The 25,304-nt window shown below is 38.1% G+C and overlaps 1 protein-coding gene across 1 annotated transcript; it reads right to left on the reverse strand.

The window, feature by feature from the left end:
• Nucleotides 1–7,190: 7,190 nt before the first annotated feature.
• Nucleotides 7,191–24,889, reverse strand: alkbh3 (alkB homolog 3, alpha-ketoglutarate dependent dioxygenase). The gene is made up of 10 exons (XM_074677860.1): nt 24,761–24,889; nt 23,974–24,059; nt 23,455–23,564; nt 23,319–23,353; nt 23,136–23,183; nt 20,755–20,858; nt 16,399–16,487; nt 15,172–15,381; nt 14,072–14,170; nt 7,191–8,117 (listed from the first exon to the last, which is right to left on the reverse strand). The coding sequence occupies exons 2-10, from the start codon at nt 24,047–24,049 to the stop codon at nt 7,992–7,994; spliced, it is 897 nt and encodes a 298-aa protein (XP_074533961.1). The 5' UTR covers nt 24,050–24,059; nt 24,761–24,889; the 3' UTR covers nt 7,191–7,991.
• Between the last annotated feature and the right edge of the window lie 415 nt (nt 24,890–25,304).

Genomic DNA, 25,304 nt, shown 5'->3' on the forward strand with positions numbered 1-25,304 from the left:
TTTCAGGGCTGTAGCTCAAAGTCAAAAGGGCTGCAATTTTGAGCCCCTGGGTGGCGCTATGGAGCATTAATGTTTGCAAAACCAGTGATAGAAATGCACTCAGGCTGTGATGGTGAACACTTGTGTGCGTTTTGGTCCTGATCCAACATTGTACAAAAGAGCTATTAAGGTTTTCGTGAAGTGTCAGAAATGGTCAGATTTTGCGGTCATTTGTGGCCACGCCCATTGAGTTACAAAAACTCTATAAATAACTTTTCATCATCAACTTGTGTAGCATAAACAAGCCAAGTTTGGAGTTGATTAGATGAAAATCCTGAGAGTAGTTGATCGAAATATTTACTCTGTAACTGTAAGTCTTCCTGTTGCCATTTGGTGGCGCTGTACTCTCTGGGAAAAATAATGACATGGTTGCGTCCGGGTCGTTACACTGAACTTGTGTGTCCGTTTCGTGAAGATGGGAAATAGTTGAAAAAATACTGAACTTTTATCCCTTGTCCTGGCCATGCCCATTGAGATTCTATAAATGTTTTAATAACTTTTAATCGCCAATGTGTCTGGTAAACACAAGCCAAATTTGGAGTTGATCTGATCTAAAACCTCAGACTAGTTTGTTCTAATACATATCCTATAAATCATCAAAATTTGATGTTTAAGTCCAAATCACAAACTTCCAGTTCGAGATTCACGATGGTCATAAGAGACTTTTTTGTAGGTCAAGGCATGATAGTTACGCCAGCGAAATTTCAGGGCTCTAGCTCAAAGTAGCCCAAGGGGCTACAGTTTTAGGCCACTAGGGGGCACCATGGAGCACATTCTTAATCACTAATACTGGATTCATAAATTTTCACAGCCGACTAAATTTTGTGGCTAGGTGTGTTTGGATTTATCTCAAGCGAAAGGCACGCAATTTGGGGTTAAAAAGGGGTAAGAATAATCCTTAAGGTTTCAAGAGTAAAACCACCAACATTTCCTGCTACTGCTACAGAAGAGGCTTCACTTTAAGACTCTGATGGATGTTTTTTTTTTGCGTGTTGTTATAATATCTGTTTTTGGCATGACCTACTTGTGCTCACGTGCAGCTGTGCAAATTGTGAACCACCTCCAGGGACAGTGAGGGTCACCAAATTTCCTGCATCGTTATTTTAGGGGTCTCAGACTGAAATGTTCGTAACCTCTGATTGTTTGTTTTAAGCTCTCAAGACTGAAGCTAAACCAACAACACAACCTGGAGCAGGCAGGAGGAAAGAGAACAGAAATGTTAATGCATGACAGGCGTGGAAAAGTGAGGATGAAGAGGCTTAGAGGTGCAGGGAAGGGAAGGAGGAGGAGGAGCAGATTGAGCTGAAGTCATGAAGCCCAGGGGAGAGGAGAGGGGAGAGGAGGGTGAAGTGAATCGGTCAACTCGTTCCCAGAGCAGTTTCCCAGAAAATCACAGCATGACTTCAGAATGCACTTACAACAAATTAAATCACGTACACACACGTACACGTGGATTTACAGCAACCTGTACAGAAAACTTACCGGATACAGTTTAAAGGTACAGTACAGATAAAAAACACTGAATATCCCAGGGTCTCCCTGATTTAAAGGTGATGGTGACAGGCTGCAGAGCTGAGGTCTTACTGATCTACAAACATTTTTGTAAATTCACATTTTTATCCATGTGCTTTAACTGTGTTTTAATCCTGGATCTTTAACTTTTTAATTCTACTTGTTTTCATCTTTTCATTTTGTTGTCTTTCTGATGTTTCATTGCATTTTATTTGTTGGTGATTTGAGCCTTTTGTATTGTTTTAAGGGGATGTGAGGAGTTTGAAAGTGATCTTGCAGAAGTCTCTCTTCTAGGTATATGCCTGATCATAATCTATGCTTTAAAATGAGGTTATCAGCAAAAATATACAGGTCAAGGGTTATTTTAAATTGCAACTTCTTAGTGTCCCAATTGGGTCGAGCAGGCCCTAATTGATTTACGGCACGTCTAGGTCTCGATGACAATACCACACCAGCTGACGAAGTTTTGAAGCAAGAAAAGAGATCTGTGTTTTTCTCTGCTGAAAACTACTTCTGTGATTGTACTGCCGGTGGACACAGGAGTCTAACTGTCAGACAGAAAAAGGACTGAAGAGCAAAAGAAAGATAAACGGAGAGAGATACAGCCTGAGCTAAAGGCTAAAACAGGGGGCTAAGTTGATTTTGCTAATGTTGATTCCAACCCTGTTCAAACTTGAGAGTCTGTCAATAAAATGAAGAGTGAGGTTACGTTAGCTCTGCTTGGTAGATAGCTGGCAGGACATAACCAGGATTTACTAACGTTACACATTACAGACATGTCTTAGAGCACCAGGCTGCCAGCTGAGCTAACTATAGTTAACTATAGTTAACTATAGTTAGTTGTCGTATATAATTTACGACAGTGTGCGGAGACTCCCGGCCACATGGTGGCGAGGGAGTGCAATTAAAACAAATCCTCCTCACAGCATCTTTATTTTTTATCATTTTTTTATTTTGTAAAATACATTGTCACCCTTTTTTGAAAAGTATTATAAAGTGCACACGGAAGCTCGCAAACTGTTCTCCCCTCAGAGGATACTTCACGACTAAACTGCTTCATGACTTACTGAGGAGTTCAGGGGTCCACATAAAACTCATGTTTACAACAGTTTACAGTTCACTAGTAAAGATTTAAAAAATAACTCTACCAAAGAAAGCCTGTTTGGACTGAGAGGAAACACACTTTCCTCCGAAACTCATAGTTTTCTCTCTGATTATACTACAGTATATGTGTTTTAAGAAACCCAGAAATGTAACCTTGTCTGTCCACTTTTGATTTGATATTTTACCCTGGTCTTTATTTTCTTCCTAAAAAGGACTTAAAATGGTTAAAAAGGAAAAATTAAGCAATATATTATCAGTGTTACGATTACAGCACACAGTACATTTTTTAGGTGCCAAACAAATGTTTCACAATTTACTGAATGATTGAATCATCCAAAGTTTGAAGCTCAATGAAAGCAGTGGAAATGCTCAGTTAAAATCCAGATTTTCATTTTTTAAAATCACCCTTAAGCACCAATCTGAAGTTTTTATTTTACAGATTTATTTGAACATTTTGCCTCTACCCTGAAATACGTCACCTAAGTTATATTCACACATGCAAAAAATTCATCAAATCTCCTGAAATTCTAAGGGAGGGTGTCATGTGTGAATGCAAACAGCCACATATTTCAGCCTGGCTTTATCTCTTTGTTTTTCAACCAGCTGGAGATACTAATGAACACTCTCCATGAGTTTGTGGTGCTGCTGTGGGCGTAAGTGGAGGATGACGATACCAATAAACCTGCTGGTTGTAGGAAATATCTGACTAATTCAGCAGCTTAGAGACTGATAAAAATCACACATACTTTTCTATAATCAAATAAAAACATTCCTCACATGCTTCTAACTTCACCTAAGATGATTTGACACCTTATTGCATCATTATACTGCACTGTTGAATCTAAGTTTACATACATGGTTTTGTATTTCCTGCAGGGTAAATCCTCCATCATTGTGGATCAGCACTCTATAACAACACACAGCCTATTTAAAGCTCTCTAATCAAACATGCTTCAGTGGTTTTGCAGCTCGTTGTCTGTGTATACGGAGACTTGTGCCTGGAAGTCAGGTGTTCAGTGAGCAGCATGCAGGAACAGAAACAGAGATGGACTCAGACCTAATTGGTCCTGATCCAAGTTATGAAGAAGTCAGCAGTAACCGCAGCTCTCCCGTAAGCCCAGACGTTTCCAGCTCTGTATGTGGAAAGAGTAAACAAAGGCTAACCCGGGAGTGACGGGCAGCCTGTTGGTTAGCGCTGAGGTCAGGGTCGGAGTTCCTTTCCTCCCTTCCAGGCAGAGCGGGAAACATCAGTTATAAGAGAGAGCTGGGAAAGAGCTGCAGATGTCTGAAACAATTAACTCCCATATATATTCTCCTTTACAGTGAAATCTTTCTTTATTGCAGATAGTCAAACTCATTATACATGCAGGGGTGTATAAACAAGCCTCTAGCAGGATGTGTCTCCACAGCACATCCTGTCATAAATGAACATATGTGGATGCTCCAGGCACGTCCGAAACATAAACACAGTCCCCTCTATGGTTTCAACGTGAGACACTGTCCCAAATCTAAATCCAATGTTCAGTTCAGACCTGGGATGTTCTTTTCTGGAACAAAATATCCCAATCTGTGTCCCTCTGGAGGCCCCACATCAGCAGCCTGTAATAAGCAGGCACAGCGTGCAGCCACTTTCTCACCTGCACCCCTCCAACAAAAGGCCGAGGACCTGTTACACAACCTGCGCGCTCGCTGTGGGTCTTCCTTATCCTTATTAACCAGCACACACACACACACACACACACATACAGAGGGTCTCGCAGAGGAAAGACCATCTACTGATCCTATTACAGCATGAGTCCACAAATCCTGTACCTGAACAAAATCCAGCGTGCAGCCTGCAGCTCTGTCATGTGCTGAAGCTTTTTCCTGGTAATCATGGAGAAGAGAGAGGAGTAAAGAAAACAGCCGCTGGGTTTTGATTCTAGTTTTAAGTCAGGGGCCGGAAAAATAGATTATTATGTTTGGGGTCAGATTAAGTTGTAATAATCACCGTGACTGCTGTTCTGACAGAGAAGCCAAGTGGAAAATATCTTAAAGTATACGTTAATGAAGCATCACCAAAGAAAACACACTGTATGTGGAGCTTCAGCTTGGATTTAACATACATTTTAATTTAACATACAGAACTTCTGATCTGAAGAAACCTCACTTTAAGTAATCCATACGACACAAACAACTATTAATAAACAGCACGCAGTGGGGTGAGTATGGCCTGGACATGCATTGGAGAGCTGATGTTACATGGTCAATGACCTTATGTCTAAATTTAACCTCATATAAAATATCAGCAGCAATCTCCCAGAGGAGCAGCCTCAGTGTGTCTGCAGTGCAAAAAGAAAAAAAAAATCTTATCAAGTGATTTTATTATTATCAAGTTATCTAGAGACAAAAATGAGGTCTGAATTGCTTGAAATGAGTAAAAAAAATCTGCAAATAGAATAAGAACAAATTTCTATAAAGTTTGCTCAAAACTAGATTCATGTCTTGACACTAGTTACTCATTTTTGTCTTTAAACAACTTGAATTTTGACACTTTTGACACGTTTCTGGACTGAGATGTTAACTGTGGCTCATATCAAGTGTAATCAAGCAATTGCTGTTGTGGCTCCTAAAAATTTGGAACGTTTTACCATAGCATGTAAAACAACATCTCTGTCTGTTTTTTAAAATCTCTTCTTAAAACCCACCTTTTTCCTCTGGCTTTTAACACACACTGTTCCCTGATTCTATTTATTTTATTTATTATATTATTTGATTGCTCTTTTAGTGTCCTTCAATGGTGTTTAAATTATGTTTTAGGTTTTGAGTAGTTTTTAAATTGTTTTGTATTCCACATGAAGTGTCTCTCTTGTCTCTTGGTGGTCATGTATTGTACTTTAATTCTATTTTATTTTATTTTATGTTATTTTATGTTATTTTATTTTATGATTTTATTTTGATTTATTTGTTTTATAATATTTCACTTTATTTTATTTTTTTATATTATGTTATATTATATTATATTATATTTATATTTTATTATTTTATATTATTCTATTTTATTAATTATATATTATTTCATTTTATTCTTTTATATTAAATAATTTTATATCATATTATTTTCTAATATTTTATATTATTTTATTTTTTTATTTATCTTTTTTTTATTTTATTTTACTTCATTTTATTTAATTTCTATTAAATAATTTCTCTGTACAGCACTTTGGCCAACAATGTCTGCATAACAAATAAAGTTAGATTGAATTGGATTGGATAATGAGGCAATATTAACTTTAAATAAGACCAAAACATTTTATAAGTTTTTAGCATTTTTTGCAGTGTGCACTCTGACTAATGTTTGGTCCTTTGATAAACCATCCCTAAAAGAGAGGCTCAATGTGATGATGTGAAAACCAGGCGTCTGGTTGGTTTGACTTAGTGGTTTCTAGAAACTGCAGTCCTCATAGCAGCAGCCTGGGTTTAGCTCTGACTTGTGTCTCTCTGCTGCATGTCAGTATTCAGTATCCTTCAGTATCTTCAGCCACAGCGTCGGTCTGATAAACGAGGACTGTTTTCCATCAAACATCTCTATCACCTTCACTGAGCATAAATAAAACAAAGCTTGCATAATGTGTCTGGCCTCAGAGATCTTGAGGGAATCATTCAGTGCTCCTTGTATTTGGTAAACATGACGCTTCAGTGTGTTTCTGTTTCCTTAACAAACTTCTTGAACCAAAACTGTTTAAAGGGCCCGTTAATGTAAAAATGTCAGGCTCTCTCCTCTCAAGTGGAGCACAGTAAAAAACTGATAGAGAAAACTTTCAAAAAGTTGTCCTTTTTTTCTGAATTAATTAGATAATTAACTCAGAACTTTGGATAAGAGACATCAGGAGATACCAGTTTCTTTCAGTAACATCAACTTCATACAGACCCCTCAGGACCTAACATACATAAAGCTGGTTCTGATCTGCTGAACATCACAGCATTTCTCCAGAATAATACAGATGACACATCTGAACTTCATTCACTCTGACTACATGGTGACTCAAGTGATTGATACTGGATATTTAGTTAATTCAGAAAAAGATCACTGACTTTTTTAATTCTGTCTTAAAGTATTATCACTAATTAAGTTTATTTTAGTTTGATAGTTTTTTTTATTGTATGTCCACAATTTGTTCATTTTTTGTTTCATTAAAAACTTTTTTTGCAATATGTTTACCTTTCAATTCACTTGAAATTACACTTAAAGCTTCTATCATTGTAAATATAACCTGTTTTTGCCTTTTTAAATCTGACTTTAAATAATTTGTACTGATAATAATAATAATAATAATAATAATAATAATAATAATAATAATAATAATAATAATAGATATATAAATAAATAAAAATAATAAATAAATAAATGCATTTCCTAGTTTGGCATCAGTAAAATCTTTGTTTTTAATCTATTCATCCACTTATCTCTATATAACTTGCAGAGCTGAAAGTTTTTTGAAAATAGGCCACAACAGAAGAGAACTGAAGAAGAAACTTTTTATTTGAAAACCACATCAAATCAAATACTATGCTCCTCTTTTAGTGTCAAAAAACAGTGTATGAGTGATTTTGAGGTAGTTTTTTTACTTCCTCTGTTAATGAACTCCTTGATTTTGTTGTGTAGAGAGCATTTTCAAATATGTAAACACACTTAAATCTTCTTCTGACAACAACTGTCAATCCATTACACAAGCTTTTCCATTCACCAGATGCAACTTTTTTATACTTTGAAAAAAAAAAACTAACACCAAACTGCACCAGGCACACGTTGGACATCCTGAATGTTTTCCACTTACTGAATCAGAGGTTTTCATCCTGAACTGCATTTTTGAGGAGTGGTCAGACTTCCTCTAATTTAACAGGAGAATTAACTGATTCACGACTAATGGAACTTAAATCGTCTAAAGTGGCCGTTTTAACTGAATCTTATCTTTCAATAGCAGCTGTGTTTTCTTTAAAGAGCTCCAACAAGTCAACAGAGCAAGGATTGTGGTGACACCATGACACTTTCATGACGTGCTTCTCAAGTCAAAGTCAAGGAAGTTTGGCACTTCAACCACAGTTTTATGAACTTGATGAACACAAACAAGCATCTTAAATAAGAAACAATCAAAGAGGGAGTACTCTCTGGTTTGTTGGTGTGAGCAGAAGACTTTTTCTAACTGTTGATATGTTTTCAGGCCCACTGAGAAAGAAACACTCTCAGACTCAAAGAGCATCAGAAGCATCGTCTCATTCACACTGAAACCCTCAGATTGAACATTGTGTATCTGAAAACCAGAGCACACTTTCTTCAGCCTCAAGTATCCGACTCTTCACGGTTGCTGGGCTGTGAACCTCAGCTTGGTCCCCGCCCTGTGGCCCTCCGGCTCCGGGTAAATCGTCCTGAAGGTCAGGTTTATCCTCGGGCCGCGGTCGTGGTACTCTTTGGCCACTTGATGCTGGCAGAGACAGAGACGCAGATAAGTTGAATCAACTTGATCATAATTCAACCACATGCAAGCAAACAACAACAAATAAAACATTCAGTGTCAACACTGAGACATGTAAACAACAGTTATAAAGAGCTGCTTACAAGTGTTTATGAAACTGTCTGCTAAGGAGACTCAATAAACAAATGTTAACATTTTCACATGTTGAAAGAGATCAAATGATTTCTTGTCAACATGTCTTTGATTAAGCCTGTGGTACATTTCCCTCCAGTCCCTGCCCACAGCAGCACACAGCTTAGCCTCTGTTCTGGCTCTCCCTCCAGGTTTAACCAACAGGCGCCGTGCAAACTGCTGCAGGAACAGGTAATACTCTGACTTTTGATAAGACCCTCATTCAACCGCACTTAAAAAAATAACCAGAGCTAGATTTAGGGCTTTTTATCAAGGCTACAAAGTGTTTAGACTGCAAACGTGACCCAAATACAAGAGGCAACTTGTATAAGTAAAATTGTGCCACAAAGCAGAAGTGCAAAAAAAACAAAACAAAAATTGCAGTTCCAACAGTGTCCACTTGAGGCTGGGTCTACAAGTCAGGGAAACGTCATGAACACTCATGTTAAATTGACCTTAGTGCAGAGTGAAAATTGTTTACATGTTTGGTAATTTTGTTCTTTTATATTTACTGAATAAATGTAGGGGTGAATCAAGGCTGTGTTTTGCTTTGATTTTTAAAAAACTGCGAGGCGTCTGTTGGTGCCCATTCCCAAGCTGCAGGGGACAATGTATCTCAAACCTACGTCTAACTGGCGTAAGTTGAAGAAGTCTGCCTTTGTTTACAACACATTAACATATCTGTCCTGTAGATTTTTCTAGGACCACTTCCGCCATCTTGTGCGCGCATCTTCGTCCACCAGGTTAGGAATTTTCGAGTGTATGCGATGCGGAAATTTTCTGCGTGAAGGACTCAGTGAGGGGGTATAGATTATTCTATAACTCAGCTGTTTTAGGACATTTAAACTGTTTTGGGTGTTTTTTTCTTTCTGAAACAGGCTGAAACAAGCTAAAATTCATATCATTTCTTAATTAAAAGCTACAACCAGAAAAGAGACTGTAACCAATATAAAAACATATTTTTTGGTGGGGTTTTTTTTTTGTTTTGATTCTTGAAACTGCCGTTGTGTGGCAGGTGACAACTGAAGTGTTCACTGTTCACGTCCAAACCAGTTGTTTTGTGGTTTTCTACCACAAAATCCTCAGTTAGTGGTACATTTGACTCCTAAGAATGACTTTTATTACAAATTCAGGACAAAAACAAAACAAAAAAAATAAAGATATGATAGGTAAAAGTCTGTCCAAAGGGGGAACCAATGTCATCAAAAATTAGAAGTTCCTTACAGGAGCTCTAAGGTCGACTATAAGTATGGCTAAATTTATCTCTCATGGTTGAGTGGCTGCTGGCAAAAAAAGAAAAGGTTACTGTTTAGCTAACTAATGACACTAGTTTTTAGCATCTTTAATCACTAATTTTTCATTGGATTGATGACTTTGTTTTCTGGTTCCTAAAGAATCCAATTAATTTTTCTTGGAGCAAAGGATCATTGTGATCACAGTGTAAACAGTGTATACAAAACGTTTTGAATTTAAAGCTCCTGTGATAAGTTTTAGATGGTCATGAAACCATCTGAAACTCTCAGTTTCCTCTTTATGATGTTAAAAAGCAAACACAGCTTCAAATGAGAGGAGTGACTATTTATGCTCAGTTATTTTTGAAGTTTAAAAACACTGGCAGGGTTTGTTTCACACTAAATGACTGACTACATGCTGCTGAAAAAGCAACAATGACGGACAGTTCCACAGGGGGCGCCATAAACATTAAAAACGGAGAGTTCTACACAGGAACTTTAATCAAACAACCTAATTAAACTACTTCCTGTTACTAGAGGGTAATAAAGTCAAAATATGTATTCAGTTAGAGATTAGTTAGAATATAAAAAAATGAAAACAAGTTATTTTATGCCGATTTAAGGAGGAATGAAATGGATAAGAGCAAAAGATAAATAAACGAGCGTGACAAGAAAAGACAAAACAGTGAGAGAAGTTGCCTAAACATGAAGTATTTTGCTGCACTGCTGACCTTTGACCTCTGCTCAAAGGCCAACCAACAACAGCCCAACACAAAACAAACATTGTTTTTCCTTATTGATGGATAAAAGTCAGATATCCGATAAATACTCTGAGGTTTCACCCTGAACTTTTCACACGCAAACCCAGTTTTAGAGACACAAACACACTCTCCTCCCTTAACTACATCTGAAAGGAGGTGAAGGGTTGGTTTTTCCACACCAGTGCCAAAAGAAAGTGTCTGGAACAAGCAGCAATAACCCGTATCCCTTTTCAAAACAAAGCTCGGGATTGACTGGCTTAGTTAAATATTTAGCACTTGTTTCCAAAGCTTTCGAGCGGAGCCTGGAGGTTTCATTAGGCCGACCAGGGCGGCACTCACCGAGAAAGAAAATTAATGGATGGTGTGATCTTTCTCAGGGTGGATCTTTAAAGCTGAGGTGAAACCATTGCTGGGATACTGAGGGAGGCGTCATCATAAAACACAGGTGACCTTTTTTTTTCTTCGGGTGGTTTAACTTCTTTCTTCTCCCAGTTTTTCCACTCACTCCTTTAAATCCTCTCTTTCTTTTAAACAAGTCAAGTCATATTCAGGAAACAAACAGGTCTGATGTGGATCAACTCACTTTTGGAGTCAGCCTCAAGTGGCCGCCTGTGGAACTGCATTTTTTTTGCAATTCACAGTTGTTAAAAGACTGCAGCTTGGCAGGAAACCAAAGTTTGTGCACTTTTCACACAGCATTTGTTCCAGAAAGTAATGTCTGCTCCGAGCTGAAGAGATTTAGTCATCATGACATTAAAGCTTTTGTCCTGCTTCGTAAACTCACTGTTGAATGTGACCTAATTGCCTCCATCAGAGACCAGCCACACACTCACCCCCTCTGATACAAACACAAAGACCTTTCCTCCTCTTTCATGCACTGGTATAAACCTGTCTGCTGCCTTCATTGTGAAACTAATTACTCTCATTATGTTGAAGCTCTGCAGTTCTCTCCAGCCCGCTCCATCCGCCCTGGCTGCCTGAGGAGGAAGTCAGTGCTCGAACACAGATCCGTCCTCTCACGTGTTGAACACTTAAACACACATGTGTACACACACATGTTCAGGCACACAGGAGCGGGGAAGGTGAGCTCAATCTTCAGTTGACCTAGCTCAGAGTTTACTCTTCAGTGTTTACTCTAAACACTGATGTGAACCCAGGAAACAGGTTTTGTTTGCAACCTTGGAGCAAAGTCTTTTTCTAAAACCAAACAGATAACTTTGTTTTGATTTATTGAATTTTTTTTTCTTATCTTTGGCTGTAAACATGCCAATAAGTGGTAGAGTGCATGAGAGGTGAGCCTTGAGGTCATAACAGATACATCACCCCTGCATTTTGAGTCAAAGAGTACAGATTTGACTCTCTTAAAGTTTTTTTAAAGGTTTCACATACCCTAAAACAATTACTGAGTTTTTTCTTGAAGATGCTATGGGGAGGTTTTGTTTTATATTAGGCTGCCTCGCCACCTTTTGGCCGGGAATCTCATGCACTGTCGTAAATTATTTTCAGCGAGGCGTGAGTTTGTTTTGTAATAAAATGGAGATCAGATAGAAACAATTTTTCTATGTTCACAACAACTTTTTACACACTGAGGTAAGGTGCAGTGCAGTTACGTAGCATTATGGTTTGAAATATGACATTGAGCAAAGGTTGTAGTAGCTGGCTACATGTAGCGCTATCGGCAGCCCGGTGCTAAGACGTATTTTTAGGCTAACATGACAACAAGTAAACACTGTCAGTTTGTATGCAGTTTAGTAGGTGTCTATATAGCCCAGCTGACAGCCCAGTGCTCTGGGACATGTAGGGATGAGTACCTTTCACACTATGAAATGATACGGTACCGATGCCCAGTACCTGGCAATCAGTACTGGTACTTAACGGTACTTAACGGTACTTAACGGTACCAATTTCGGTCCTTTTTTGTGTTTATGTGGTAAAATATATCAAGTTGAGTAAAAGTAAAATATAATTTTTTTTTTCAAATTTTTCAATTACCGGGCATTCTTCAATATATAACCTTGCAATGCTGTGTTCATTTCCAGCATGGAAAACCGCCTACTCTACCACTCCCCACAGTCACAAGGATGCGTTTAGGTACCTAAACATGGTACCATTTGATTCTACCGTGAATCGGTACCCAGGACTTTTGACAGAATTTGGTCGGTACCCATTAAAGTACCTCATTTGGTACCCATCCCTAAGGACATGTCTATAATGTGTAACGTTAGTGAATCCTGGCTATGTCCTGCCAGTCATCTACCAATCAGAGCTAACGTAACCTCACTCTTCATTTTATTGATAGACTCTCAAGTTTGAACAGACCACTGCAGAATAACTGCTGACTGTGGGTTGGAATCAACATTAGCGCAAACAGTTTAGCTCCTGTTTTAGCCTTTAGCTCATGCTCTATCACTCTTCTGTTTATCTTTCCTCTCCTTTTCTGTCCTTTCTATCACAGGAATTGTTTTTAGCAGAGGAAAACACAGATCTGTCTTCTCACTTCTAAACTTTGTCAGCCAGTGTGGTGTTGTCATAGAGACCTAGATGTGCCGTAAACCAATCCAGTCCTGTTGACCCGATTGGGAAGCTAAGAAGTAGTATTTTGAAATAACCTGTGACCTGTAATATTGGCGCTGATAATCTCATTTTAACCTCTTAAGACCCAGCGTCCACATATGTGGACATTACATTTCTGCCTGTCAGACCCATGATACTTCACTTTTTAAAACTTTGACCTGTTAGCCACATTTAGGGACACTGTCCACATCATGTTTTGGCGAAATCATAACATAACACCCATTTTACTGAAAAAAAAAGAAAAAAAAAAAAAAAAAATATATATATATATATATATATATATATATATATATATATATATATATAAAACACTACTGAAAAACAACTAATACAGAACTCATAACACATATAATCAAACTTCTCCTACAGTGACCAAGTTCTGTTATAATACTTTTTTACGTCTTACTTATCCCAAATAGTAAGGTAAAATAAAAATTGCAAACCAGACAAAAGCTCGGGTCTTAACAGGTTAAAGTGTGGTGTACACACATAACTTTTACACAGCAAGCTGCAAGTAGAGGTTGCAAAAAGAAGCACCATCATCCTTCACTGTCGGCAAACACTGTTTTAAACGTACCGCTAACTCCAACATGACGACACCACAGCAGAGGAGGTAAAACTATAATTCAAAGAGCAAAAGACCCTCGCTGATACCTTGCAGTTGTTTTCTGTGGCTGGAGAAAAGAGCTTTTGTCACTTTATAAAAAGTAGTAGCTTTTCCCCATTTCCTGATTCTGTATAATTCACTTAAACTGGCAAAAAGGAACTTAGTGATTATTTCAGATACATTCCAGTATTCCAGGGGTTTGGGAAGCGTTCCCTGAAAGCTGATTGGTTTTAAAACCAAAGCATGTAAGCAGACTCGTGTCTCAAGTTCAATTTTTTTCTCATCATGGAAACTGTTTTTACTGCAAACACCAAAAACTGCTTTAAGAAAATGTGACTGAGAAATTGTCACCAGGAAACCATATTCATCAAATCGATCAAAATGATCTTTGTATTGGATCTCCCTCTGATAAATACCTGAGACTCTTTGGTGTAAACAAAGGAAATGACACTGTAAGTCATAAAACAACTGCTCAAAGGGTTCACATCAAAGTAAATTCTCTCTCAACACCAAATAAAGATGTTTCCGAAAATAAAGAAAAAGGAAACCTCAACCAGTCATAAAACTAGTTGAGTCAAGCCGGCCTTTAAAGACAAAGACTTTATTAGAGGTGCTCACCTGCCAGTCGTCCTGTGTGGCCCCTGACATCAGCAGAAGCGTCCCGTGACCCAAAGGAACTCGAATCCGCTCCACATAGGTGTAGTCTCCATTTTCCTCCTGATACAAAACAAAATAAAGATTGAAGGATGACGTTTGACTGTCTGTTAACACACACACTCTTCAACACAGCTGGTACAATGTATATCACATGAGTACATCTACATTAAAGCCCCCTTAAACCATGAATACTATGACCCTCGTAATGAGTGACAGCTATTAAACCGAGGGCTCTGAATACTCAGCTGCTTCCAAACATGAGACCCGACTTCAGCCTCCGTTCTAGTTCCACTTTTACGCCTTGTCACCTTTTGATGCTCTGAACTTATCTGCCTCTTTTTAATAAGGATTTTCAGAGCACTTCTGCTTTATTTAGCAGCATCTGTTGGAAGGAGGAGACGGCCTGTTTGACGGGGAGCCGAGTTTAACCACCACAGGAACACACGTGAGAACAGCGAGGGTCAGAGAGAGTGTCTGCAGCTTTAAGACGGATACAATCAAACACTTTGTGAGACCACTTTAATAAAAACCAGGAGCTGGATTTGTGCTCAGTGAAGTGGAAGAATACAGGAAGACTTTTTTTCTCAGCTAACACGTCTCAAGAAGCCAATGCAGAGGTATCAAACAGTCAGAGGTGGGATACACTTCACAAGTTCACAGTTAGTGTTTGATTTCAGTTGGAAATGAATAACAAAGTTTTCCCCTTTAACAGAGAAGGCTGATTGGATGAATGGATGTTGATAAAAAGTGCAGAAAATGTTGCAGATTTTGGGTAAACATGAGTTGAAGTAAACCCAGGGTGAGACTGCAGGCTGCTCGAAATGTCTTGTTTAAAAAGTCACATGAGAATTCTGTGAGACCAACATGAGATTTGCTCAATTTGTGACATCACAAGTAGCAGAATCTCCTGAAAAGTTGTTTTTCATCCAAAAAAGGGAAACATGTGACACCAATGACCTAGCAGTCAAAATGCTTTACATCTACTTCTGTTTTTTTTTTAGGATGTATTGAGACATAAAGTATAGAAAAGGAAATGTAACTATTCATCGCCATCTTCTCACCGGCAGAGGCTGCTTGCGGAGGCTGAACATTCTTGTGTCTCCCAGACTGAGGGAGGCGATGCAGGGCTGATCACCCAGCGACGCCTCGTCGTCACTGTGCCAGCCGATGCTGTCGTGACCATCCCGATAAAGGTTACACAGCAGAGAGTTAAAGCTGCATCCTGTCGCCTGCTCGATGGCTTCACGGAGGGTTAAGAGCAGCGGATGCCACTATGAGAGGACAAAGACGGACAGAGAGTTAGAGTGGGTCAATACTTTGTTTGGCTCATTTGTTGGTCATGGACACCAAATTGGTTATGTCTTCAGTGATATTTTTACTATTTCTGCACCTGTGTTTGTCTGGAAATCATACATGTAACCATGGCTACATTGTTTACATGTGAAATCAGCTGTTAGCAGCCTGTAGCATGTCAATGCTAACTGGTGCAAGGCCTGATGTTTCCCACAAGGATATGAGGAGAAGGAGATGAGGACTACGTGCTGGTTCTCAGGTGTGAGCTAAGAAGTGACGACATGGACCTGTCCTTCCATCCATTGTTATTGGGAACGTAAGATCTATCTCCAATAAGATGGACGAGCTAGCTGTGCTAACCCAGCAACAGAGGGAATACCAGAAGGCAGAGTAGCATCATGCTATTCACAGACATGGCTAACGGAGCTAACACCAGACACCAACGCCACATTGGAAGAGCTTCACCTGCTGTGAGCAAACAGGATCCAGGAGACAGAGACTGAACAGACTGCTGAAGAAGCTCAGTCCTGGACCCTGTGGAGGTGGAGGCTGGCTGAACTGGACAATGATGGACAAGCTGTCATCATCTATTTTCTAATGGACCTTTTTGCACTTTTTATACTCTTTCTTACTTTTGTTTCCTTGATTGCTGCTGTGACTCTTCCTGAATTTCCCCTCAGGGATAAATTAAGTATTTTCTTTTCTATTCTATTCTGAGGATCAACAGATGATATATGGTGTGTGGGGTTTTGGTGAAAACTGAAAAAAATCTGGCACATCTGTACCGTCTGAATTTATGTTGGAATTTAACAGAGTTGACCCAAAATACAACATCCCATTTTTAATGTGTGTATGAAGGGAAAGTTATTTGATTTAGGTCAGTGCGTTTATTTACATTGCGAGGGATTCCTGACGCATATGAGACATATTCATTGACCTAATGACCACACTCCTACCTGTGGAAAAGCAAACAGGATTTAATGGGATAATCTTACCTTTGTGTTTGGAGCCATTGTGGAGCGAGCATACGTATAAGGCAGCTCTCCATACCAGCAGGTAAGCCTGGGCTCATCGTATGCGTCACCTGAACAAACACACATGCACAAACACACCTTTACAAGAGATGCTCTGGTGTATCAGGTGATCACAGTCTTGTGGACAAACTTAAGCTTCTGGCAAATAATGAAATGTGCACCAGTGTCAGTTACCTATATTTAATCTGATCTGTCAAACCCACTGAACACTGCTGGTTCACATGTTGATTTACATAAAAGGTTTTATTATTGGTCTTTTTTTTTTTAATGGTGACTATTCTAGTCCTATGCTCACGTGTCTGCAAGCATGAATTTTAAAGCTACAGTAAATTCAGTTAATTCATTTAGTTCAACTCAACATCTTAAGTAGTTACAATTATTATGGAAAATCACTCTAATGAATGTCTTTAATCAAATAAACATGATGCTTATTTGTTACAAATTAAAATATCAAGTAATGTTTAAAAATGTTGCACATCACTTTAAAACATAATAAGTTGACCTTACTCAAAACTTAAAGATGTGATATCAGTAAATTTGCCTTATTAATTAAATAAATGTAATAATAAAAAATTGAAGCAGATCGGAACAACTAAATTAAATAACAGTTTAAAGTACAGCTGGGTCTCATATCCACAGTGTTCCCTCCTCACTATCATGCTATTTAGGCCAAATTTGAAAATGTAAAAAGATATATTTATTTGTTTTTGACGCAGTCAGTCCACACCACATAGAGCATAGACAGCTGGTCCATGCTGTGATGCACAGACAAACAGTCCATGTCATGTGGAGCACAGCCGACCTGTGCCACTGCTGCACGTGTAGAAGTACAGCAGTGGCACAGGTCGGCTGTGTCCCTCAGAAACTAATGATTTCAAATTGTGCCCACTCAAACAGAAACAAACTTAAATCTACTCAGAAATCATTAGTTTTATTACTGAAAACTCAGACATTTGAGTAAATTGAACTTAATAACAAATTTAAAGTTTTCAGGCTTCAATTGAGTCATTTGAATTTTGGGGCTTACTGTGCGATTGATGCATCCCTAACCTTGTCAAAAAACTGATTTAGACCAGAATATTTTGCACCTTTTATCTCGTACCAAGTCAGTTTAAATCACCTGTACATATTAAAAATGCAAAAATGCAAACACATTTTGTTTTTCATGAACAAATATCACAATACAAAGTTCAACAGTCTGTTTGTGATCACTATTAAATGGACAAACTGATGAGTCCCAAGAAAGAAAGTAGGTTTGGTTTCAGTTCAGGAGCTTATTTGTGAACATGAAAATGATTCAGGTGGAAAATTACACTCATATGAATAAAAAACACTTTGTCATTATATCTGCGTGTTGTATCACATTAACATTATTTTCTACAGAGAAAGAAAGACACTAATATCCATTTCTACTTTGCTCCAGTAATTAGGTCAATGCAATTTTCACTTCAAAAGAGGATGGATGGATGGAGTTTGTTTTCAGAGCCATTTTTGGGCTGAATGATGGGACGCAGAGAGCTGACGCAGATCAGATCTTAATGTAATCATTTCAACACATGGACAGCGATCACCTGCTCCATCCGTAGAGTGTTTCTAGCAGCAAGCAGTGGAAATTTAATACCTTAACTCAGTATCTCTGTGTCTGGGAACTTTTGTGGCCTTGGTGTCTCTCTTCTAAGAGCCAGTTTTCTGTCCTGTAGCCAGCCCCCGGCTCTGAAACACGAGGAAACCAAAACAAACTGCTCACACAGCCTTTTACTTTTTATGGTACTAAAATATTTAGGGACTCTGGGAGTGATCATTTAAAACTTGTGGGTCATTTATTGACTTTCAAAAGCCTTACTATTTCAGTAACGATACACTATCAGAGGAAAATCTGAACACTTTTGAACCACCTGATAAGACGTCACTCAAAGGCTGGAGTAATGGTCGGAAGAACTGAGTCAGAGGGTTCAAAACAGAAAAAATAAACTAAATGGTTCATAGGATGTGAGAAAGGAGACCGCTGAAGGTTTCTGATCCTTTTTCCACTACTTCCTCCTTGAACCCAAACATCTCGGGGACTTTGTTGACAAAGTCTGAGGAGTGATGGATTTAGATTACACAACGTGCAGCTGTGAGCCGTGGTTGGAAACCATCTTGGTCACTTGTCTTTATCATGCTGCTCTTCTGCACCGGAGCTATCGCAGAGTAACACACGAGGTGGAGGAGAGCCAGCTGACAGAGAGGCTGATTCTGAGGCAAAGTCTGGACGGGGTTCAACGAGCTCACTGTATATAGTCTGTCCGCACACAATGTGACTTATTCTTTCCTTTCACAGAAACACTTGTGGCTTTTGCGGGACGTGTGCTAGGGGAGAGAGGCTGCAGCTTTTGCTGCAATCTTATTCAGATCAGAGAAAAAAGCTGCTTACGAAAAGGTGTCACAAGAGAAATCCGGATGTGCACTTAAACATTTTAAAAGTGGTGCTGTTGAATTAAAAATTAATGCTGTCAGTAGGGATGGGAATTGATGAGATTTTGTCAATACAGATGCCCTTATCAATTCTGCTTATCGATCTGATTCTTTATCGATTCCCTTATCAATTCCTGTTGTGAATTTTCTTGGTACAAAAAGTAGCTTTACAGGTTTTCTGTGTCAACAACATTTAATTGAGTTTATACTGTGAGTGAATAAAATGTAATTGGTCCCTGAGTCTGGATATTTCTGGGCATAATTATACAGAAACAGGTAAAAATTGCACACAATGTGACGTTGATGTTCTGTGTTGCAATATATCAATTATTCAAGTAGGCCATCTAGTGTCTCAAAGTGGTTATAGCAATGGTGTAAGTTGTTTGGAAGCTTTCTGTAGTTATGAAGTCAGCCATGAGCCTTTCAGTTGCCTGTTAGCTTTTGACATTTGAAATTTTCAGTAATTTTTACAAAGAGTTGATGTGATATGTTTCTGTGATGAAAGTTGAAATTCTATTCTAGTTATACGTATGTTATGTATGCCAACTGCTAGCATATCAATGCAGTTTCCCATATACGTTAGCATCAGGCTTGTGCTATTTTGTTATTTTGGTAAATAAGATGATTTATACCATTTCGAATGTATTGAATATGAATCTCCTGAGAGAGAGAGTTATGTACATTTCTTTATAAAGTCAGTTCTTCAGTAAAACTTGAAGCTGAAAATCCTGAATCAGAGTTTTCTTGGGACACATTATCTAACTGCTAAGCTAAGATAGCAGCAGCAGACTAGTTAACGTAAGGCCCGGCACAATGTAAAGAATTGATAAGGGAATCATTGAGCACAAAGGCTAACAGTATCGATGGATTGAAACATTTCTTATCGATTCTCAACAGGAACTGGTTTTTGATTTCCATCCCTAGCTGTCAGGGGATTAAAATATTAATCTATTTAATTACTGGATTTATAATGAATTAATCTTATTAATCACATTTTAATCTCATATCTGCTTAAGGTCCTAAAATAAAGAATCTGAATTCTAGGACATTACAAAATTGTAGTGCATGACAAATCTGACTAAATGAATACACGAAGAAGAGAAAATTTGTAAATCCACATTTTTTTTAACTGCGTTTATAGAAATAAATTGTTGTTCAGCAGGGGGAGGCGGGGTCTAGTGGGGCTTCTCAATCAAAATCATGCGCGTAAACTACTGTGGGTGAGAGCGGTGCACTCTTTGGATGAGAGCTCAGCATGGATATGAGGAGAAGATGAGGGATGACGGATGCATAATCAGACGCTGCAAGTCAGAAAAGTTCAGGCAGCTCACGCTCCAACTGAGGATGTGTCACAGTAGTTCAGAGAGAAAGAGCGGCGCGACGAAAGAAGAGACGACAGAGATCATAGAGAGGATCAAAGGATGGAGCGCCCAAGATGAATGCGATCAAATAAAAGTTTGTTTTGTTTTTTGGATCAAACACAAGAGGAGAGACATAAAAGAAGAGAGTCCACTCTTCTTAGTTAGTTTTGGTGTTTACATAGTCATAGAAAAACAATACTATTTGGGTCTTGAAAGATCGTTCAAAATGCTCTGGAAATGGCTGGCAGCTAATGAGTTAATCTTGTGTTAATTTTTATAACGTATTAATTTTTCGGTGTTATTAACGTGTTACAGTGACAGCCTTAATTACAATATTTACTTTTTCCACCTCATAAAAAGCTATCAAAAACAAACACATGACACATGTCCCGGGAACTTTCCGAAAAGCATCTGCTGGGGGGAAACCCTGCTCACCCAGGAAGCATCCTAAGATCACGTTTCACTCCTCCCACACTGCTATTCTTCCCCCATTAATACCCACCCCGTCTGTAGTTTGTCTTCTGGGACCAGGGAAGCTCTGCCAGCAGCTTACTGAACATCCAGTCAGCCTCTTCAGGGGGGAGAAACCCAGGCAGCAGCCGCAGTCTGGAAAAACAAAACACACAAACACTTTGAGCAAGAATGGAGCTCACATGTTTTTGTTTTTTTTACGAGCGAGCTTGAGATGAGGCATTTTTTGGTCATACAGTAGACTGAAATACATGTTGATGCCTCCATATGAGAAGGGTTTTCTTAGACAATATGGTTTTGATGTGAAAGACTTCTGGTAGGTGTCTCAGTGACACTGAAATACTTGTTTTTCATTTTCTACAGCAGAGTCTCAATGAGTGACACATTTGAAAGTAGGAAACAAGCAGGATGAGATTCTTTGTCCAGAAAAAGTCATTACAGACGCCACCAGAGACCCTTTTGTCCACAGGGGGCGCAAAGATCAACTTCACAGGAGTTTTTAATTTCACATTATACAGATTACTACAGTAGCACATAGGTGTCAGACGATTTGCAAAAGCCACAACACAACGGTAGTGCAGCCACAGCTGAAGTTAGAAGAGGTTACTTATCCAAACGAACACAGAAAAGTTGTAAAAGTAAGTTAATGATCGTTTTATTTTTTACCTTTAGCAATTATAAATATTAGGGGTGGGAGAAAAATTGAAAATTGTCAGGATCTTTTGTTTGACAACATCAAAATCGGGATTCTTTGTCAGTTTTTTTTTTTTAATTGAAATTCACATTCCTCATTTCAGTCTTTGTTTTTAAACTGGATTGGAAAAATTTAACACCTTTCTCCAGCAGAGGCAGATATGTTTTTCTCTGACTTTGATGAGAAAATACAGCTCCTGATAAAGTCTGTGGATATTCTCATCATCATTTAACTTTTCCTCATGGTCTGGTGTTCAAAAGCAAACTTAAAATCATAAAAATCGTAACTATCAAAGAATCACAATTTTAACTGAATCAGCACCCCAGAAAAATTGTGATAAAATTGAATCGCGAGAAAAGTATACCGTCCCAGCTCTAATGCTAATGTTATTAAAGAAATATAAGTATTATGAAGAATATCACAAGGTGTCACCACTACAAAGTTTTATTTATCATAGATGAAGTTAATAATTTACTTACTTTTACAACTTTTCTGTTTTTATTTGGATAACTAACCTCTTTTAACTTTTGAATTTGTGTTGTGGCTTCTGCAAATCATCTGACACCTACTGGCCACCGTATAGATTACCCACAAAATACTAAAGAAAAGAGATGCAGGTATTCAGAGACAAAATCTAAAAGCCAATGTGTAGGTAATTTAGAGTTGACACGCTGAATCCTTTTTCAGTATCAAAGCACACTAGCTGTCTGTTTCACAAAAGTTTTTGATTTGATTTTACTTCTTTAGAGCTAGTTTTAAGACTGATTAACCTTATTTCAATAAATGTTTCCAGCTGAGAATTGAGAGAAGCCCCTTATGTCAAAGAGATGAGCATAGAGTGCTTTTTGTTCAACACTGCATATTTCACAGAGACTCTCTCATGTAAACATCTGTCATGTTGTACTCAGTTGCTTACATGTAAAGTGCCAAAACAGCATAGCAGTCTAAAGTTAGAGACTTGAAAGAGTGCTTCAGATTTTGGCTTTTTTGAAACCTTTACACAGCTGTTTCATCAAAATATACAAAGGTTTACAATTTGTCAGTTAGAGAGAAACAGAAATGGTCAAATATGGCCATGAAGGGACTCAACCATCAGACAGCTTCCACTTAAGTGAACTGATCGCGTTGATGTCATCTAATGATAAATGTTAAATCTCATTTAAAAGTGGGATGCCTCTCAAAGTTTTCTCCTGCTTAAACTCAGAAAAGCTTTAGACAACTGTTAAAACTTTTGTTTTAATCAAAAAAAAAAAAGTAAATAATGTCACTACTCTTGAGAAATAGTGTGATTGTGGTTTGCAAAATGGCCAACTGCCCCAGAAAGAAGACACCAAAGATGAAAGTCAGAGTAAAAGATGAATCCAGCATCATGTGGTGTTAGTCTAAGATAATAATCTGTTTGATTTCATGAGTGTAAAATATTCTGGTTGTCTTTCTTCCCAATGTGCAGTACAAGCTGCTTAGTCATTCTGGATCAGTCAAAACAGCATTTCCTCTCTGAGCGTCCCGTGAATACAAAAGTGAAGCAGGAGGCATGAAACTTGGAAAGAGCTGGAACCACTGATAATGATGTGATGACTGCCATCTAGTGGACTTTAAACTCAATCACAGATGTGTCACCCTCACTTCAAACTGGTTTGGTGCAGGAAGATTTAAAACAAGATGAAATCCAGGAAAATTTAAAACAGGGTGCTCTTAGGGTGTTGAACTCGACTCACCTTGACACTCCTGAAGGTCCATGGCTAATCTGATAATCACCTGCCTTTCTGTCAAGAGCAAAGTAATGTTTAAATGAGCCAACCTGTGCAAACAGCAAAATAACCAGCCAACACATTATATTATCTACTGAAATTAGGAGTGATTTTTAAAAAAATGAAGTGAGGAAAGGAAGAAAAACTTACTCTATCACCTTCTCTGGTGGAACTTCTCTGGTTGGCTGAGTCAGAGAAAGAGAAAGTAAGCATGTTTCTTAAATATCTTTTCAAAAGGCTCATTTTTTAAGAGAGAAGTTAAACGTTGTCAAGATTCTCTCCCTACCTTAGAGGGCTGGTGAAACTCAAATGATGTTTGTGTTTTCTGTGATCCGCATCCCCAAGAAGCAGGACCTCTTTGGTCACCTTTGGGTTGTTGGTTGTTTGGGACTACAGCTGTAAAAAAACGGCAACAACAAAAAAAGTGCTTTTGTGTCAGGTGGAGTAAAATGGCAGACATCCTCATATGTTTTCCAACCATGAATGATTTGGAGGCAGATTCATCTGTCTGCAGATGTCTTATCTGATGTATGATGTTTTCAAATCCTGGAGGTTTTGTCAAATTTACATGTTGTGTTGGGTGTATAATGTGCATTTGTCTCTATGGTAAAAATGTATCTGTGCTGCTGCTGTCTTGGCCAGGAGACTCTTGGAAAAGAATTTTTAATATTAACAAGTCTTTTTCCTGGTTGAATAAAGGCTAAATAAAAAAATCAAAATAAAAACAATAACCAGATCAAAATAGTATCAGAGGCTATAAAGTCTCCATAAACAACCCAAGGGTAAGAAATGGTCTTTAAATCACCTGCTGGTCCTGGTTGTTTGGGCAGCTGTTTGGCCCAGGAGCCCTGGACTCGGGCACGCTGACGCTTGTCTGACATCTCATCACATCTGTGGAGTGAAAAAGGAAACAAGCTGTTATCACAACACAAACTCTTCACACACAAAAAAGATACAGAAGGGCAGCTAATCACCTACTATACCGTTGCAAGAAAAGTATGTGAATTCTTTGGAGTAACCTGGATTTTTGCAAGAAAAGTATGTGAATTCTTTGGAGTAACCTGGATTTTTGCATACAGTGGTTGTAAGTGTATCCCAATTTCAACTTTCACTACGAGCATTTGGAATAAACACATTATGACCACCTCACTCCAATGCAATAAATAATAGAATGCTAAATTATCCCTAACTTGATGAGAAAGGGGTCTATACAATATTTTGGTTCCCACAGTGTCACTCAAGACTGTGGATTTCTTTTAACCAAAATATGCTTTAAAGAAATCCACAGTCTTTTTACATGAAAAAAAAGAAACCATAAATTTAACAGTTAATAGCATAATTTGAGTTTAATTTCCATACTACAAACCTATGGAGAAAATCAGTCACCGATTTAAATGTACGACTTCTCGTTTTATCAGTAAGACATTATTTTAGCTGCTCAATTAACGTCATAAAACAGGCTGTTGTGATGCTAACGAGTTAGCACCTATGTAAAATAAGCTCAGCCTGCATCCGTTAACCTCAATAAAACTTTATTAAACTAAAAAAAAAATCAATAAAGTTATCCAGAATAATGTTTATTCATGACTTACCAAACTGGGACCTAAACGGGAACTCTACAACGAGCAGAGGTTAGAAACCTTCACACAAACCAAGAGGTCTAACGTTTGACAGCCATGCTAGGTGTGTCGCACGAAAATAAGTCCTACCCGGAACTGAAGTTCGACAAGAGCTCTAAAACGTTCCTGGTCCTTTTTTGCCATAGAAAAATATTTTGATCTAAATTTAGAGAAGGAATAATTGTTATAATTTACTGCATTCCAAAAAATTGATTGTCAATATATCAAGTATACATTTCTGTAAAGATGGGACGTTTTCAAATAAAAATTATGAAAGTAGTTTTGAACTTTAAATGTACTTTCACTTAATGAGAAGAAATACACACATTAATACAGCGTAAATAAATAAATAGATTCACTTTATGTTTCAAAACTCAAACTTTACTTAAAAATGAGGATTTTATACTTCCTAAATAATTAATTTTGTGGCTTTGAAGCACATTTTCGCTCAAAATTTCCGTTATCAACTTTAACTTATTTGCACTTTCGCTGTAATACTTAATCATCCTATGCAATC

This window comes from Halichoeres trimaculatus, unplaced genomic scaffold (assembly GCF_033239565.1).
Source record: "Halichoeres trimaculatus isolate MK-OKI-2021-1 unplaced genomic scaffold, fHalTri1.1 fHalTri1_scaffold_10, whole genome shotgun sequence".
Taxonomy (NCBI): Eukaryota; Metazoa; Chordata; class Actinopteri; order Labriformes; family Labridae; genus Halichoeres; species Halichoeres trimaculatus.